We start from the raw sequence: 17,949 nt of genomic DNA on the forward strand, positions 1-17,949 counted from the left end.
TTGGCATAACAATAAAATATTATTCATTTTACATTAATAGTGAGACTGTAAGTTGATTATCTATTTTCATTTGTTTGAATATAAATGCTCCTAATATATAGCATCTTATATCCAATAATATTTTCGTACTTACTGATATAAATTATGAAGATTCATTGAAACAGATCAAAGATTTAATGGAACAGCTTCAACGTATCTTTAACGATTTGAAAGATAGTAATGAAATTGCCATCATAGAAAGATACGGAAAAAACGCAAAATATTACACGGCTATATTGACAAGTAAGTAATAACTTTTTTAATTTTTCCTCGTTTTATTTTTGATGAGTTTGCTGTTGGAAATGTCTTTATGAAAAGATTTCTGTAAATTTGTTATGAAAAGATTTCTGTAAATTCTCCAAAGTATTTATATTAGTAAATTAATATATAAATTTAGAGATATAAATATAATACAGTACAGAAATATTCACTAGGCAAATAATATTTACGAAATTAAAATACTTTTATTCTTTTACTTTACAATTATCTTCTTTAATTGTTTCCTCTCCATTGAGAAAGAAAAATTTTTTTAATATACTTTAAACAATTTTTTTAATATACTTTAACATATAATTACAAAACTGAAAGATGAATTAATAATCGTTAAATATAATTATCATCATATCGAAATATTTATAATAACTGAATATATAATGCACTTCTAATTTTTTAAAATTCAATGTCAACTGAATTTAACCACTTATATTTAACCAGTCGTAAAAATTAAATATAATGTAATAGTTGAAAACAATTATAATGCATGTATTTTACAATATACAATAATTTTTGTATACACACACAGACACGCACGCAAGCATGTATGTGTGTGTGTGTGTGTGTGTGTGTGTGTGTGTGTGTGCGCACGCATTTTATATGTATTAAAAAGAAATTAAATAGGATTATCACACACATACACACATACACATACATACATGGATATATTTAAATTTAAAAAAATTTTGTATCAGTTATTTTCCTTTACAATTCATTTATAATAAAGTAACTTAATATTTTAATTAGAGAATTAGAAATTTTATGATGGCTTGCAAATAATAATATTTAGTATTTTTTGTTTGCAGTGTGTTCGTTATCACGAGCGCTCAAATATGGCCGGATATTTTGCAAATTATTTCATCCGTAAACAAATCTCGATCACGTCAATTGTATATTTTGACTGAATATTTCATTGATAAAGAAAAATACTTCTATTATCTACTACTACATATAAATGCAGCTATGTCTATAGGATTTATTGCAGTAGTAGCAACAGGGACAACGCTAATCGCATATTTCCAATATATGTGCGCAATGTTTGCAATTGCCAGGTAAAATAATAAACATAAAAATAAAACATTACAAATTTGAAATTAAAAAATTCTGTATTCTTATTTCGTACAAATCTAAAGATTTATTCTGCAAGATATATATTATAACTTATATGCAAAATTTAAATAATCTATCTATTAAAAAATGAAATTATTGTATAAATTATACATAGAAGGTAATATAATTACATCTAAATTTAATGTCTAACAATAAGTTTAGTTTTGTTTTAAAAAAGTAGCTTTAAGTAATATATAGTTAAGTAATGTAAGTAATAATGAGATTAAAATATAAGAAGAAAAAAAATGATTTTTATATTATTCAAATTTTTTTGATTTTAACTTTGTGTAATTACGAAAATATTATGTTCTTTTTATTAAGATATGCTTAACCACTATTATAATACTATTTCGTCAAATTATAATTCTACCACTTTGCGATTATTATTTAAGAAGTCACTATATACATAGATATACATAGATAAATAATCTCACAATTATATAGTTAAATTATTTACAGTTACCGTATCGAGAACGCAATAATGATTCATATATCGCAAGATATTATCTTGCAGAATAGAAATTTTTTTTATATGAGCATAAAAAGTGCTGTAGATATTCATCGAAAAGCTATGGAGTTAGTATTTATATAAAATAAATACATAATGTAAAATATGCACAGTAACATTTTGTTACATTTAAAGGTTCTGTACATATTTGATATCTAAATTTGAGATATCATTCTTCTTTTTAATAATATGTGGAGTGATGACTTTAAGCCTGAATATTTTTCGAGTAAGTTTAATTTTTTCTCTTTTCGATTAGTAAATATACTCACTGAGTTATATAACATTCTTTCCTAGTTTTTAGATATTAATATACTTGTAATCGCACTTTTCAACTTATACACACACACACACGCAAACAATATTTAGTTATTCATATAATAAAAAAAGTATAAAATTTAAAATAATTATGTAATGTCCATTTTTCCGTGAGTTGAGCTATTTAATTTTCGAGCGGATAGCCGTCGGTTTCCAGGAATTGTTGGGTACATATATATATATATATATATATATATATATATATATATACGAGGGCGGTTCAATAAGTACCCGTGTTAGAAATGAAGACACGATTTTTTTAAAAAAATTTTTTTTATTTTTCAACATAGTCCCCTTTTAGAAAGATACACTTCTCCCAACGTTCCTGCCATTTTTTTAACCCCTCCAAAAAATAGGATTTGTCGAACTCTCCAAAATACGCCTCTGTCTCGGCGATGACTTCCTCGTTCGAACTAAATTTTTTTCCCGCGAGCCATTTCTTCATGTTAGGGAACAAGAAAAAGTCGCAGGGAGCCAGATCGGGAGAATACGGGGGGTGTGGCAGCAATTCATAACGCAATTCATGCAGTTTGGCGACGACAACTCCGGATGAATGTGCTGGTGCGTTGTCGTGGTGAAACAGCACCTTTTTTTTCACCAAATGCGGCCGTGTCTCCTTCAAATTTTTGTCGAAGCGGTCCAATAACTCACTGTAGTATTGTCCAGTGATCGTTCTTCCTTTTTCTAAAAAATCCATGAGGATGACGCCGTTTGCATCCCAAAAAATCGTCGCCATGACCTTTCCGGCCAATGGGACCGTCTTCGCCTTCTTTGGAGCAGATTTACCGGGAGAAATCCATTGTTTTGATTGTTGCTTAGTTTCTGGTGTGTAATGATGAATCCAGGTTTCATTAACGGTGACAACTCGACGCAAAAATTCCTTCGGATTTCGTTTAAATTGCTCCAAACACTGCTTCGAAGTTAACAGCCGCATCCGCTTGTTGTCCACCGTGAGCAATCGCGGCACCCATCGGGCCGACAATTTTTTCATCGCCAACTTATCATGTAAAATATTAATTGCCGTTCCGGTCGACACACCTATGGCCTCTGCTACTTCGCGCACTTTCGTTCGTCGATCAGCGAGAATCATGTCGTGCACTTTTTGAATGATTTCCTCGGTAACCACGTCTGCCGGGCGCCCTGGTCGCTCCTCATCAAAAACGGATGTTCGCCCACGTTTAAATTCGTTGAACCAATATCTAACTGTGGTCATAGATGGTGAAGTGTCCCCATAAACAGCATCCAACTTTGCTTTTATCTGCTCGCATTTTTTCCCATCCAAAAACAAAAAGCGAATTACCGAACGATACTGCTCTTTTTCCATCTTAGCGAAAATCACGAAACACGTCTTACTCGAATGGCTGGCAAATCCAAACTAACCTATCAATCAGTCTGAAATTTGTTTTGCCGTCGTTTGATAGATGACAGCACACGATGATAACACCAACTTCCCTCAGGAACGCCCTTTGTCGTCAAACACGGGTACTTATTGAACCGCCCTCGTATATATACAGGGTGACCCATTTTAACTTAGGCAGCCAAATAACTCGAAAAATAAGCACACTACGAAAAAATGGTTAGAATCAAAATTTCGTCATTTCGAGGGGGACGTACAATGACGTTAAAATCAGCCCCCCCCACGCCTCCCCCTGGGCAGTGAGGGGGGGCAAGTTTGAAATCTTAAATGGGAACCCCTATTTTTTATTGCATATTCGGAATCTTTGGCTAAAAACACATACAATTTGTCTGAAACATTTTTCTCGATTCATGACAGATGGCGCTGTAATCGACGAAATTCAATTTCTTCGATTTCTCTTACTGAGAACCCATGCTTACGATTCTGCAATAAATTAACAATAAAAATACTACGTTTTCATTGTTAATACTCGAAATTAGTCTTAAAACAAACTTCTCATTATTTTTTATTACTCATTAATTACTTCTCAAGAAACTGCTTTTAGCGTAACCTGTCCTTTAGGCAACTTGAATGGTCCGAAGTACCGAGACATTTTGGACTTTCCATCTGATGAAGTTCCTCTAAGTATCCCTCCAAAATTTTGTCCATTTAGTGCCAAAGTCACAAGTGTTTATGTATTTTTTTAACATTTGTACTCTGATAAAATTCTGGTAAAATAGCAAATTATACGCCTACAGAAGTAGTCGATATTCTTATAATCTTTGGTGAATGTGGTAGAAATTATAGACTTACTGCCCGTACTTATGCGGAGCGATTCCCAAATCGCGGCCATCCTACTGATCAACAAATTATAAACATTGAAAGGAGATCTCGTAATAATTCACTTCATCGCGAAAGGCGAAGGAATAGACTTCATAATAATATGACCCTAGATTGCTCGCAGTTTTGGCTATGGTTCATCAAAATCCCCATATTAGTACCCGTCAAATAGAACGAGAACTGGGAATCCCTCAAACTACGGCACATAACAATGAAAACGTAGTATTTTTATTGTTAATTTATTGCAGAATCGTAAGCATGGGTTCTCAGTAAGAGAAATCAAAGAAATTGAATTTCGTCGATTACAGCGCCATCTGTCATGAATCGAGAAAAATGTTTCAGACAAATTGTATGTGTTTTTAGCCAAAGATTCCGAATATGCAATAAAAAATAGGGGTTCCCATTTAAGATTTCAAACTTGCCCCCCCTCACTGCCCAGGGGGAGGCGTGGGGGGGCTGATTTTAACGTCATTATACGTCCCCCTCGAAATGACGAAATTTTGATTCTAACCATTTTTTCGTAGTATTTTTCGAGTTATTTGGCTGCCTAAGTTAAAATGGGTCACCCTGTATATACACACAGGGTGATTCAAAATAACCCCTGTGTCCGTGAAATGACACATTGTTGAGTCAATTCTAAAACGATTTTTCCTTTTGCAAAAATTCGTCCGAAGCTTAGTTTTCGAATTATTAAACAAAGTAGTTAACGCATAACGGGTCGGATACAAGAGGTAGGCAAGGGTTACGCAATTCACCGTCAGACACGGGCGCTCTCTCTCTCTCTCTCTTTCTCTCTCTCTCTCTCTGTCTCTCTCTCTCTCTCTCTCTCTCTCTCTTTCATTCGCTCACTCACTTGTAATTTTTTTTTTTTACGAAAGAGGAGAAAATGCATTTTATGTATACCCATCGGTCGATCCAATGAGTTATGTGGGACTCGAGTACTAAGTCGAATTACCAACTCGGTACTCCCTACCCACTAAAAACCCCTCTCTTTTCACGAATTTTCTTTGACACACTGTCCTTGTGTCCTTTCCAAGATCCGTTTTCACATAACGTCAAAAAATAGTTAGTATTACCTCGTTCGATGACTTCTGATGTATTGCTGTAATTGCTTGAAGGAGAAATGAATTTTCCGATAGATCGTACGTTCTCAAATTTAACGTAGATATCACGTTGCACAAGACAGAAATCCACACTAAATTATTAACTGAAAGTTTTTCTTCTTTCATGAACTGTATTCTTTTATAAACTTTACAAAATGCCATTATTATACGCTGAATGTATCTTAAATGTAAAAAATTGTTGGTGACAGTATCTTTACAAAAATTGATCCGTGCTTGAAAATTCCTCGATAAAATGTATTGCACACGTTGATAAAATGCTTCAAGAATCCTTTCTTCATCTCGTACACGAAGGCGCACTGCCGGTTATCCCGATATTATGCACGACACCCAGTTTCACATAATTATTGCACAACACGTAAAATTGAACGGCACTTGGTTTTCGTGCACGCCCGGGAAATGATTCCATGTAAATTGCGGCCACACAATAAGTATTTTCTCCCGCTAGTCCGTATGTTATGTGTATATATATATATATATATGTGTATATATATATATATATATATATATATATATATATATATAGGTATATATATATACAGTGTTAAAAAAGTATCGCATACGCTTAGTGCCATCCGATAGAGAAGGAGAATTTAAGAAAAAATGTCTAATAGTATTTTTCGATCCTATGAATAATTTCGCCGCAATTAATTATTCTAATCAATTAATCAGCGCGGAGCTACAAGAGGAAGCCAGGGGTGAAGCGCGCGAAGTCTGTGGCGCGACGGCTACCGCGCTAGTCACAATTTGTAAATTTGATATAATATTTGCCGTGAAATCAATCTTACATTGTAAAAATATTATACATAAATTCTTCCTAAAAAGTTAAAACGCATTTTATTGTTATTCAAAGAAACTTGATTTATAAAATCAACACTAAATGAGAATTAGGATTCTTTTAATTCCTAAAACATTTTTTACATAATGTATATAATTAAAAAAAATGTTTTACGCAAATTTTAAATCGCACAGTCTTTAAATCGAAATAAATAATAAACACTTGGCGTGCTTGCGGATCGAAAAATGTTTAATCAAAACATATTTAGTTACATAATGTTTAAAATTTTACATTTTATTGAGAATATGTGTGTTTATAATGTAAACGATCCGGACACGCCAAGTTTTCATTACTTACTTCGATTTAAAGACTGTGGGATTTCAAATTTGCGTGTTTGATATTTCACGGCAAATATTATATCAAATTTACAAATTGTTCTTAAGTACTTGGCTAATAATAATTATTAATTTTATATTTAGTTTAGGTAATTTATTTTTTAGTGTTTTTTAGAAAAATTAATTTTTGAGGTTTTATTTCTTCCAAAAAAAATGATTTTTTTGAGGGAAAATAACTATAAATGATTTTAAGGCCTTTTTTTATTAAATAAAAAATAAAAAATTTTGTTGCACACAAGATAGAATACTTTTATGTACTTGGCGTATTTTTTTTTTACTTTTGTAAGGTTTTTTTTAGAGGGATATCACATCTTTTTGTAAAAAAATTTTTTTCTGTAAAAAATATATATATTTAATATAAATATATATATATATATATATATATATATATATATATATATATATATATTAAACGCATTTCATCGCATATAAGGTGGAATATTTTTTATGTACTTGGTTATTACTATACGATAAAATAGTTTTTTTAGTAGTCTTATCTAACGGCACAAATTTTATATTTTTGTGGCACATTGTTCCTAAAATATTAGATTTCACCCAAGGGATGATTTTTAAAAATTGTTATAATACTGTGAATTAGTCTTTTTACAAGTCTTATCTAACGGTATAGATGTTATATTCAGAATTGGGAAATAACGCGTCACTTGTAACGTCGTTACCGTTACTGGTACTTTTTTTCGATAACGATCGTTATTTTTTTCTGTCTGTAACGATAACGGTAACAAACCGTTACCGTTACTTTGATCATTACTTTAATTCTGTAATCCTGGATAGTATCCCCTTAATAATTAAAAAATCTATTCCTATTACAAAACAGTTTACAAATATTTTGAAAAATTATATACATGCATGATATTTTTCTCTGTATTCATAAATCTAAAATTTCTAAATTACAATAAATGAAAAATTGAATACGAAGAACATCAATGATAGAATAATTTATAATTGTCAAATATATAAAAGTAATAATTATATTTTAAAATCAATTATAATAATTACTATAAAGTAATAATTATATTTTAAAATAAATTAATTTAATTTTTGTATTATAAAAAGTAACGAAAAAGTAACGAATCGTTATTTTCTTAGTAACGATAGCGGTAACGAGTTACTTTTTAAAATTAGTAATGAGTAACGGTAACAAGTTACTTTTCACAAAAAGTAACGGTAACGGTAATGCATTATTTTTTGAATAAACGTTTTGAAATAACGTTCCCAATTCTAGTTATATTTTTATAACACTGCGTTTAAATACTGCGTTTCTGAAATATTAAATTTCACTCGCAAAGGATGGTTTTTAGAAATTGTTAGTTGTTCTACGGTAAATTAGTTTTTGGAGAAACCTTGAGGACACAAAACTCTGGCACACAAAAATACATGAGAAGTGAAACGTAGTCGGTAAGGAAATCGACTAATCGGAATTCTTACGTTTTCTTACGTTTTAATATGGCTACCTTACTGCTCAATCATGATTGGTCAATTTGCTTTCTGACTACGTTTCACTGCTTACGTTTTTTTGTGTGCCAGAGCCCTAACGGCGTAAGTCGCATATTTCTGTGATGTATCATTTTCAAAATATTATTTTTCATCCTCAAGGAATGGTTTTTGAAATTTGCTTTTATAAGGGATAGTTTTTGGAAGTTGTTACTATATGACAAATTACTTTTTTTTTAATTTTATTTAACAGTAGAAGTTCTGTATTTTGACGGCTCCGTTTCTAAGATATTAAATTTTGTTTCTAAGATATTAAATGATTTTCGAAAATATAATAAATTAATCTCTAACACATAAGTGCGCGCGCGCGCACACACACACACACGTGTGTGCGTGCTTGCGTGTGTGTGTGTGTATAAAGGAAAAGAACGAAAAATGTTACAATTCTGATATTCGATCATCATTTCTCAGGATTGACTGCATCGATTTTATTTAAATTGGTCGCAATCGAATGCTTATATTCACATTACAAATAAAAGTGTCGTTAGATTTTTGATTATGGCTTTAGTTTATTAAAATATCTTAAATATCTTAAATATAAATATCTTAACCGAAAGTTTACTTAACGTGAAATTCCGGATAAGCTACTTGATAACGTCGCGTCGAGTGATATTATGTATTTGTATATTAGATGAGAAAGAAATCTCACTATATTATACAAATTTAAAATCTTTATTTAAATAAAAACATTTATAATCTTTATTTAATCTTTATTTAAATAAAAACATTTATATTAAAAAATTTAGAAACAATATAATAAAAAAGAATATAATAAAGTAATATAAAGTAATATACAATTGACTATTGACATCATGTATACATGATTCTCTGATTATATATATATATATATATATATATATATATATATATATATATATATACAAGGTGTCCCAGTTATCTTCCGTCATCTTTCAAAGACAGATTCCTGGGATCATTTGAAGACGATTTTTCCTCAGCGAAAATGTCAATGAAGGCCATCATTTTTTGCATGTTTCCGATTTTTGTCATCATATATCTTTGAAATTAAGTCTTAAATTAAAACTCAACTAAAGTAAACTCTATTTAAATTTAATCGAAAAATGTGATTTTGTTAGTATTTTCTACAAAGCTTAATTTACGAAAAACCTCTTATTTCCAATCACTTATAATTCGAAAATTATTAGTGCCTCGACATTTTCGTTGAGGAAAAATCATCTTCAGATGATCCCAGGAATCTGTCTTTGAAAGATAACGGAAGATAACTGGGACACCTGTATATATGTAATTCTGCATATTGGCTTCACTGCATGTAACTGCTATTTTAAAAAAAAACAATGAAAAGGAAATGTATGTGTGTGTGTGTGTGTGTGTATGTGTGTGTGTGTGTGTGTGTGTGTGTGTGTGTGTGTAACACAAATTAAACTTTCGAAAATTTTCATTCAAGACAAGACAATATTTTTGCGAATATTGTCTTGTGTTGTGTTCTATACAACTTTAATTTAAAATCGATTTAAAATAAAATTATGGTATACATATTTATGTAAAGATTGACTATTGACATTTAATTACGAATTTGTCATTATATACATATATGTAATAAAATAACATACAAATAGCATGTTATATGTTATAATATATAATTATATCTTTTGCTATTTTAGTACAAACACTTTTATTCATGAATATACTTGTAGTTTGAAACTAATTTGTAATTAAATAAATTTAATTTTGTAATTGAGTAGTAGATCTATGTGTGCCGTGTTCATGCCTAAATTATATGTTATGATTATATGACGCTAAATGGAATGCTAGTTCCTTTTCCTTATTACTAATCTAGTTAGTTTATATACTCTACCTTTCCTTTCCGGCAAATCACGCGAGTGCACGCTAGCTTATCATTCAAATCTTTCTTCTATTACTTTTCTAAATTGATACGAGCAGTGCCGAATCTAGTAAATAGTCTGTGTAATAATAACTAAGATTATTATTCAGTCCAACCTGTAGCTTTCCTAAAAGTAACAAACTTTATTATATATCGTAAATTTTCTAAATTGGATTTGTAGCGAAGGGAAAAAAATTTATCTCAAATTGTCTGTTAGTTTTTTCAGATCGCATCATCAACATGTAATATTGACGAACTTGTAATACCCTTTATAGGTGCATGTACTAGTCTTTTATACATGTTCGTAGCAAACCTAGTCGGACAAGAAATTACAGATCACTATAATTATATATATGTTGCTGTGTAAGAAATATTGTAATTTATAATATGTTATATTGTTTCACGAATTTAATAATAAAGATGAAAATTAATACGTACAACAAATATATTCATATGCTGAAAATTACTTAAAATGAAAAATTCTTATTTTTGCTAAGTTATTAATTTATTATGTATCAATGTTACCTATAGATATAAAATTCAATGGTATATAACTCCGATAGAGATACAAAAGCTGATATTGATTCTCATACAAAGAAGCAACAAAACTTTTGGTCTGAATATTGGTGGATTATTTATAGCATCCATTCAATGTTTTGCTTCGGTAAAATTTTATATATTAATTTTATATATCAAATTGAATGTTATAAATTTAAAAAAAATTGAATAAAAACAATAGTTCAATAATTTTTCATTACAGTTAACAAACACATCTTTATCCTATTTTACAGTCATGTATTCTATACGACAATGATACAATCATCAAATTATGCAATTATGTAATTATGTTACTGAGTCACATATTACTTGAAAGCAATAAACAAAAAAATAAATAATTATTTTATTGTCAATAACAAATATGTATTCTTTTGCATTGTAAATTTTAGTAAATAAGATAATGCATGCAATATGGAGTTCCATTTTAACTTTTAGGTCAAAATCTTAATTTCACAAGAATTTAGAAAAAAATGTTTCAGACAAAAGTTATATACAGATTCAAGGGGAGCATAAGATAGTGGCAATTATTTGACCTTGGATAGTCATTTGAAAGTCACGTGAAGATCACCTTTAAATTCTTAAATGGAAACCCTTATTTTTCATTGCATATTCTTATAGAGAAGAAAACACATAGTTGTTATTAAGAAAAAATATATAATTATTAATGGCAAAATTGATTCCTCTGATTATTTTGTACATAAAAGTATTAAGGTAAGATAATCGAAAAATAAATATTTTACTTAGATATATATTTTGTGGTTTATGTAAAATTGAGAAACCCACACAGAAATAAAATCTTTAATGGATGTCCACTAGACGTCTAGGGAGCGTCCGAAATGGCCACGTTTGAAACGGCCACGTTCGTAATGGCCACTCGTTCGTAATGGCCACGTTCGTAATGGCCACTCGTTTGTAATGGCCACGTTCGCAACGGCCACGTTCGGAATGGCCACGTTCGAAACGGCCACTCGTTCATAATGGCCACTCGTTCGTAATGGTCACTCGTTCATAATGGCCACTCGTTCGTAATGATCACGTTCGGAACGGCCACGTTCGAAACGGACACACGTTTGTAATGGCCACGTTCGGAATGGCCACGTTCCAAACGGCCACGTTCGGAATGGCCACGGGAAATATTGAATAAAGTTCGATTGTGTTTGTGGTCAAATTATATCCATTCGACATCTACCATGGAGATTCGAAATCTCCATTAGATATCCATGAAACGTCCCGTAAACGTCTACTAGACATCCACAGTTTCGCATTTCATACCTCCATTCGACATCCATTAGACGTATTCATAGATGATACATGTACGTTATATGGAGTAATTATAGATATTTTGTGAAACTCTTATGGATGTCAGATATACGTTATGCGCCGATTATAAGTGAATTTTCAGTCAATTTAATATCATGTCCATTAACTACTAATTTTTATTTTTATATCATTTCTGAAAAACTTGATAGATTGAATGTTTTGTATATAGATACATACATGATAGAATTAAAAAAAAAAGTTAATCATCTGAGGTTAATTATATGGAGCCTTGGAGATCCTTGCAAAAGCTAGAGGAGATGCGACTATAATAGTCCGCTCTCTTTGACTGATAAGCCATGATTTGTGGCCGTGTGCCGCGGCTTTATATTACTGTCTTAGATGAATTTCATTTACGAGTTAGGCCTTTTTCCTTTTCGCCACCTAGCGGCGAGACGTGAAGCTCGTGGAACTATATGAATATTTTATCTATCATGGAGGTATTTTAACTAACATGGAGTTCTATTAGAGATATAGTTGTATGTAGAAACCTGTCATATATCCATAACAGTTGTCCAATAGACATCCATGATGAATTTGTAGATGACATATACCATGGAGGTAATATGGATTTCTATTAAAGATATAGTTGTATATAGAAACCTGTCATATATACAAGGTGACCCATTTTAATCTTCCCACTTAAATTTCTCGGACCCTAAGCAAGATAGAGAAAAATGTTTTAGACAAAGTTGAAAGGAGCAGAGGGGGTCACCTGATGGTGCCAACGATCTTGACCTTGAACTTGATTTTCAAGGTCATTTAAAGGTCAAAGTTTTTTTTTTATGGGAACCCCTATTTTTGACCCCGGAATCGGATAGAGCGGGAAAAAATAAGTCCGTAATGATATTTCAAGTTTGATTTAGTGACCTTGAGAATGTCAATTCAAGGTCAAAAGCTTAAAAAGTAACTTTTTTTCAATGGAAACTCCTGTTTTTGACCCTGGATTCGAAAAGAACAGGAAACCCACCAAAACCTGCCTTCCTCGAGTGTAATCAAGTAATCCTTAACCAAACCAAAAGACTCCGAACTCACCAAACCCTGCCTACCTCGAGTTTCATTAATTGCAAATTTTTCGGTGTCTGAGCCAAACACCTTAAGTTGTTTGAGACAAGTATTAAAGGGGGTAGATGGCATTATCTACGGATACTCTGGCCTTCACCTTGAACTCAATATTGAAGGTTTTTTCAATGTTATGATGATTTTTCCAAATGGAAATTGCTACTTTAAACCGAGGATTTGAAAAAATTTAAAAATTTGACGTTTATTTGACGTTTAAAAATATTTTTACCAAAATCATGACAAGAATAAGTACAAATTAAGTTTGCTATTTTATGTTTTTCCCCTTAAAGATCTCTAGACCTGCTTCAACTGTATTAACCTTACTTTTAGCGTTACCCAGAAACAACGACGTGGACGTAGTAAGGACTGTTTCCTTTGGGGTGCTGGATTAAAGTGAGTCCCCTCGCCTCTCACTATTCTTAATATTATTAATTTAACTTCGAAGCAAATGATCGAAGTTACCTCCATTTGCTTGAAGGCATAAATTTAATCGCATCTGAAAGTGGCGAACTGTGTTGAACAAAGTTATTCGTGGTATTGCAGCGCATGCTCGACAAATCCGATCTTGCACATTTGTTCGAGATGTGGGATGTTGTCCAAAAACTTTGATTATAACTTTTTTAAAATAATTTTTTTTGGAATTCTGACATTACCAATAAATAATTGAGAAATTTCTGATAATAAATATCTTTAATCGAACTCTCACTAGACCCATCGAAAATCTCACTAACTTGCTACAAATTTACTACCAATCAAAATCATACTAAATTTTGAAAAAAGAAAAGAATCGAAAAATTCTTCAATTGTATTTTGTAATTACAACAAATTAAATTTTTACATCAACTAAACGAAATATTTTGGTGTTGTAAAAAATCATAAAAAGTAAATTAATCATGCAGTTTTGATCATTTTCCTTTTTTTTCTTGAAAGAAGCCTTTAAGATTTTGATTATTGATTACTGATCTTAATTTTGTAAGGGTGTCGAATAAAATTTAAAAAAAACTAAATTAATAATACACTTTCAGTAATTTTTCAAATTTTTTCTTCTCATCAGTCTTGAAGGTTCCGATTGACATTTTGTTATTTGAATTTTGTAAAAGTGATTAACACCTCTAAAAATGACTGACTATTAGCCCAATGAGAGATTGTGGATATGATTATGGATTTAGGGGAATGTCAAAATAATTATCGTGCTGCAGCAAGACTTTACGCTGAACGGTTTCCTGATAGACGACATCCAGATCATAGAACAATAAGTCACTTAACTCAAAGAGCTCGTGGTGGACATATGGTTCGCCAGCGCAGGCACCACGAATATGACGAAAATGATCCACGTGTTGTTGCTGTTCTTGCTGCCATTCATCTTGATCCTCATATCAGCAGTCGCCGAGTTGAAAGAGAAATTGGCATACCAAGACAAACTTTTTTGAGAATTCTTAAAGCCCTTAAACATCGTGCTTATCATATTACTTTGGTGCAAGAGTTACAAGATAATCATTTTCAACAGCGAATTTTGTTTTGCCAATGGGCAATTTGCAGATGATAGAGAATGATCCACATTTTTTTAACATTGTACTTTTTTCTGATGAGGCTACATTTCAGAGTGACGGAGAACTCAATAGGCATAATTGCCATTATTGGTCGGATGTGAATCCTTATTGGCACAGAACCGTAAATCATCAAAGGCGTTGGAGCCTTATGGTATGGTGTGGAATCGTCAACGGCTATTTGATCGGTCCTTATTTTTTTGAGGGAAATGTTGATAGGCATTCCTATTTACGTTAATTAATAAGAAATCATTACCTGAATTAATGGAAGATGTTGATTTAGAAACGCGACAAAGAATGTGGCTCCAGCAGGATGGTGCAGCACCACATTTCGCTCGAATCGTCCGGGATTTTTTGGATACAAATTATAATGGCAGATGGATTGGACGAGGAGGTCCAGTTAACTGGCCTGCTTGTTCACCCGACCTCACATCCCTGGATTTTTATTTATGGGGCTATTTGAAAAATGTTGTTTTTGAACAACAGCCCACTACTAGAGCAAGATCCCATTCGTCGAGCATGCGCTGCAATACCACGAATAACTTTGCTCAACACAGTTCGCCACTTTCAGATGCGATTAAATTTATGCCTTCAAGCAAATGGAGGTAACTTCGAACATTTGCTTCGAAGTTAAATTAATAATATTAAGAATAGTGAGAGGCGAGGGGACTCACTTTCATCCAGCACCCCGAATAGTGAGAGGCGAGGAGACTCACTTAATCCAGCACCCCGAATAGTGAGAGGCAAGGGGACTCACTTTAATCCAGCACCCCAAAGGAAACAGTCCTTACTACGTCCACGTCGTTGTTTCTGGATAACGCTAAAAGTAAGGTTAATACAGTTGAAGCAGGTCTAGAGATCTTTAAGGGGAAAAACATAAAATAGCAAACTTAATCTGTACTTGTTCTTGTCATGATTTTGGTAAAAATATTTTTAAACGTCAAATAAACGTCAAATTTTTAAATTTTTTCAAATCCCCGGTTTAAAGTAGCAATTTCCATTTGGAAAAATCACTATAACATTGAAAAAACCTTCAATATTGAGTTCAAGGTGAAGACCAGAGTATCCGTAGATAATGCCATCTACCCCCTTTAATACTTGTCTCAAACAACTTAAGGTGTTTGGCTCAGACACCGAAAAATTTGCAATTAATGAAACTCGAGTTAGGCAGAGTTTGGTGAGTTTGGAGTCTTTTGGTTTGGTTAAAGATTACTTGATTACACTCGAGGAAGGCAGGTTTTGGTGGGTTTCCTGTTCTTTTCGAATCCGGGGTCAAAAACAGGAGTTTCCATTGAAAAAAAGTTACTTTTTAAGCTTTTGACCTTGAATTGACATTCTCAAGGTCACTAAATCAAACTTGAAATATCATTACGGACTTATTTTTTCCCGCTCTATCTGATTCCGTGGTCAAAAATAGGGGTTCCCATTAAAAAAAAAACTTTGACCTTCAAATGACCTTGAAAATCAAGTTCAAGGTCAAGGTCGTTGGCACCATCAGGTGACCCCCTCTGCCCCCTTCAACTTTTGTCTAAAACATTTTTCTCTATCTTGCTTAGGTTCCGAGAAATTTAGATGGGGAGATTAAAATGGGTTACCTTGTATAACAAATGTGCAAGACATCCATGATGGATTTGCAGATGACATCTACCATGGAGGTAATATGGATTTCTATTAGAGATATATGTATGTAAAAATCTATCATATATCCATAACAGATATCCAGTAGACATCCATGATGGATTTGTAGAAGATATTTGGCATGAAAGCTAATATGGACTTCAATTAGAAATCTATTCAATATCCACCATGGACATAGATGTTGTATGAAGTTATGGAGGTTGTATGGACGTCCATTAGATGTCAAGTTCCGTGTGGGAATTATTTCAAGCAACTGAAGAAATTATTTTCTCATAACTTGAAAAATTCTCAATGAAATAATATTTTATTATAATGTTATGGAAAGCTCTCGAGATAAACTACAAGAATACGTAAAATAAAAAAAATAGAGGTTTCTGTCTAAAAAATTGAATGTGACTTTCATGTGACCTTTCAAATGACTAGCCACCATCTTATATCCCTCTTGAAATACAACTTTTCTACATTTTTTCTAAAATCTCATGAAATTAAGATATTTTGACCTGAAAGTTAAAATGGCATACTCTGGCATACCCTGTATATATTAATATATATATATATATATATATATATATATATAGTTCTCGTGAAGAATGTTACGTATATTTAATTTTATAAAAATAAGACTGATAAATAACAGAAAAGATTTCTAAAAAAACTGTTATTTTAAACTATTTTATATGTATTAAACATATTTTAATTGTTTATTTAAATAATTATACAAATTTTTATATTTCTAACATATTATGTATATTCTTATTATATATATTCCTAGGGCTTATGGCTTATGAAGGCCATATGGACCTCAAGTCCATTGTAAATTATGCTCTTAAGTTAGTAGATGACATATTTGGACTTGAACCTTTTCTATAATTGAATTTAATTATCTGACAATGAGAATAGAATTATCTCAGTCGGTATTAACACTTCCTAGTCAGTAATTGTGACACAGAATTCAATTAAAGACAACATCTAAACGGACTCTATATTTTAGTGTTGAATTTTTGTGGTGGTAAGTGGATTTCATTTTTTTTTAAATTAATAAATTACAATTATAAGATAATTATGAAATATTACTCATAAAAAATATTTTTATGCCAAATATTTTATCGTCAGGGCTTACATCTATCGTTTTAATTAATTATCGAGGTGAATATAAATATTAAAGTAACAAAACAGAGAATAGCTAATAAAACTCATGCAAGATGCAACTCAAATTTGCCTCAAATTTGACACTCGCAAAGACAGAATATTTTGCAACATTGTCAAAGAACAGCGAAAGTATGCGAAAGAAAAACGTATTTTGTGCTCCACTTGTCACAAATGTAAAAGGTAAATTTGTTTCCTATTACGAATTAAATTTATTATCATATTTTAGTCGTTTTATTACAAACTAAATTTATAATTATATTTATGCAAATAAATTAATTAATTTATGTGAAAAAATTTTATATGCAATATTTTCTTTCACTTTTCCCATTTTAATTTTTATAAATCTTTCACATTTATATGTTCAAAATAATTATACTTTTTCAAAAGAATGCAATAATAATTATATTTTTTATAGTTTAATGTATTTTTTTTAAAGCGCCTTTTGAATTTTTAAAATCGTGTAATTAGAAAGAAAAATAATCATTTTTGCTTAAAAACAAGCATTTTTGCACTTTTCCGATAATTTTTTT

General features: G+C 31.3%; 1 protein-coding gene across 3 annotated transcripts; it reads left to right on the forward strand.

The window, feature by feature from the left end:
- Positions 1-33: 33 nt before the first annotated feature.
- Positions 34-17,115, forward strand: LOC112637056. 3 transcript variants are annotated; one of them, XM_025408564.1, is made up of 9 exons: positions 34-47; positions 165-282; positions 1,103-1,364; positions 1,882-1,998; positions 2,066-2,156; positions 10,366-10,511; positions 10,680-10,812; positions 10,909-10,987; positions 17,043-17,115. In XM_025408564.1, exons 2-8 carry the CDS (start codon positions 177-179, stop codon positions 10,960-10,962), a joined length of 909 nt encoding a protein of 302 aa, XP_025264349.1. In that variant the 5' UTR covers positions 34-47; positions 165-176; the 3' UTR covers positions 10,963-10,987; positions 17,043-17,115. The 3 variants fall into 3 exon arrangements, with proteins under 3 accessions (XP_025264349.1, XP_025264348.1, XP_025264347.1); XM_025408563.1 differs by lacking the exon at positions 17,043-17,115 and adding an exon at positions 11,186-11,220; XM_025408562.1 differs by lacking the exon at positions 17,043-17,115 and having other exon boundaries at positions 10,909-11,015.
- The last annotated feature ends 834 nt before the right edge of the window (positions 17,116-17,949 follow it).

The sequence above is a fragment of the Camponotus floridanus genome, unplaced genomic scaffold (genome assembly GCF_003227725.1).
Source record: "Camponotus floridanus strain SB8 unplaced genomic scaffold, Cflo_v7.5 scaffold216, whole genome shotgun sequence".
NCBI classification, from domain to species: Eukaryota; Metazoa; Arthropoda; class Insecta; order Hymenoptera; family Formicidae; genus Camponotus; species Camponotus floridanus.

Excerpts from the sequence above, each read along its gene's own strand:
- LOC112637056 (XM_025408564.1), top strand. The coding sequence starts at position 177 with ATGGAACAGCTTCAACGTATCTTTAACGATTTGAAAGATAGTAATGAA. Across the intron at positions 1,999-2,065 it reads ATTCATCGAAAAGCTATGGA|GTTCTGTACATATTTGATAT; the intron begins GTTAGTATTTAT and ends TTACATTTAAAG. Across the intron at positions 10,512-10,679 it reads AATTATATATATGTTGCTGT|ATATAAAATTCAATGGTATA; the intron begins GTAAGAAATATT and ends TGTTACCTATAG.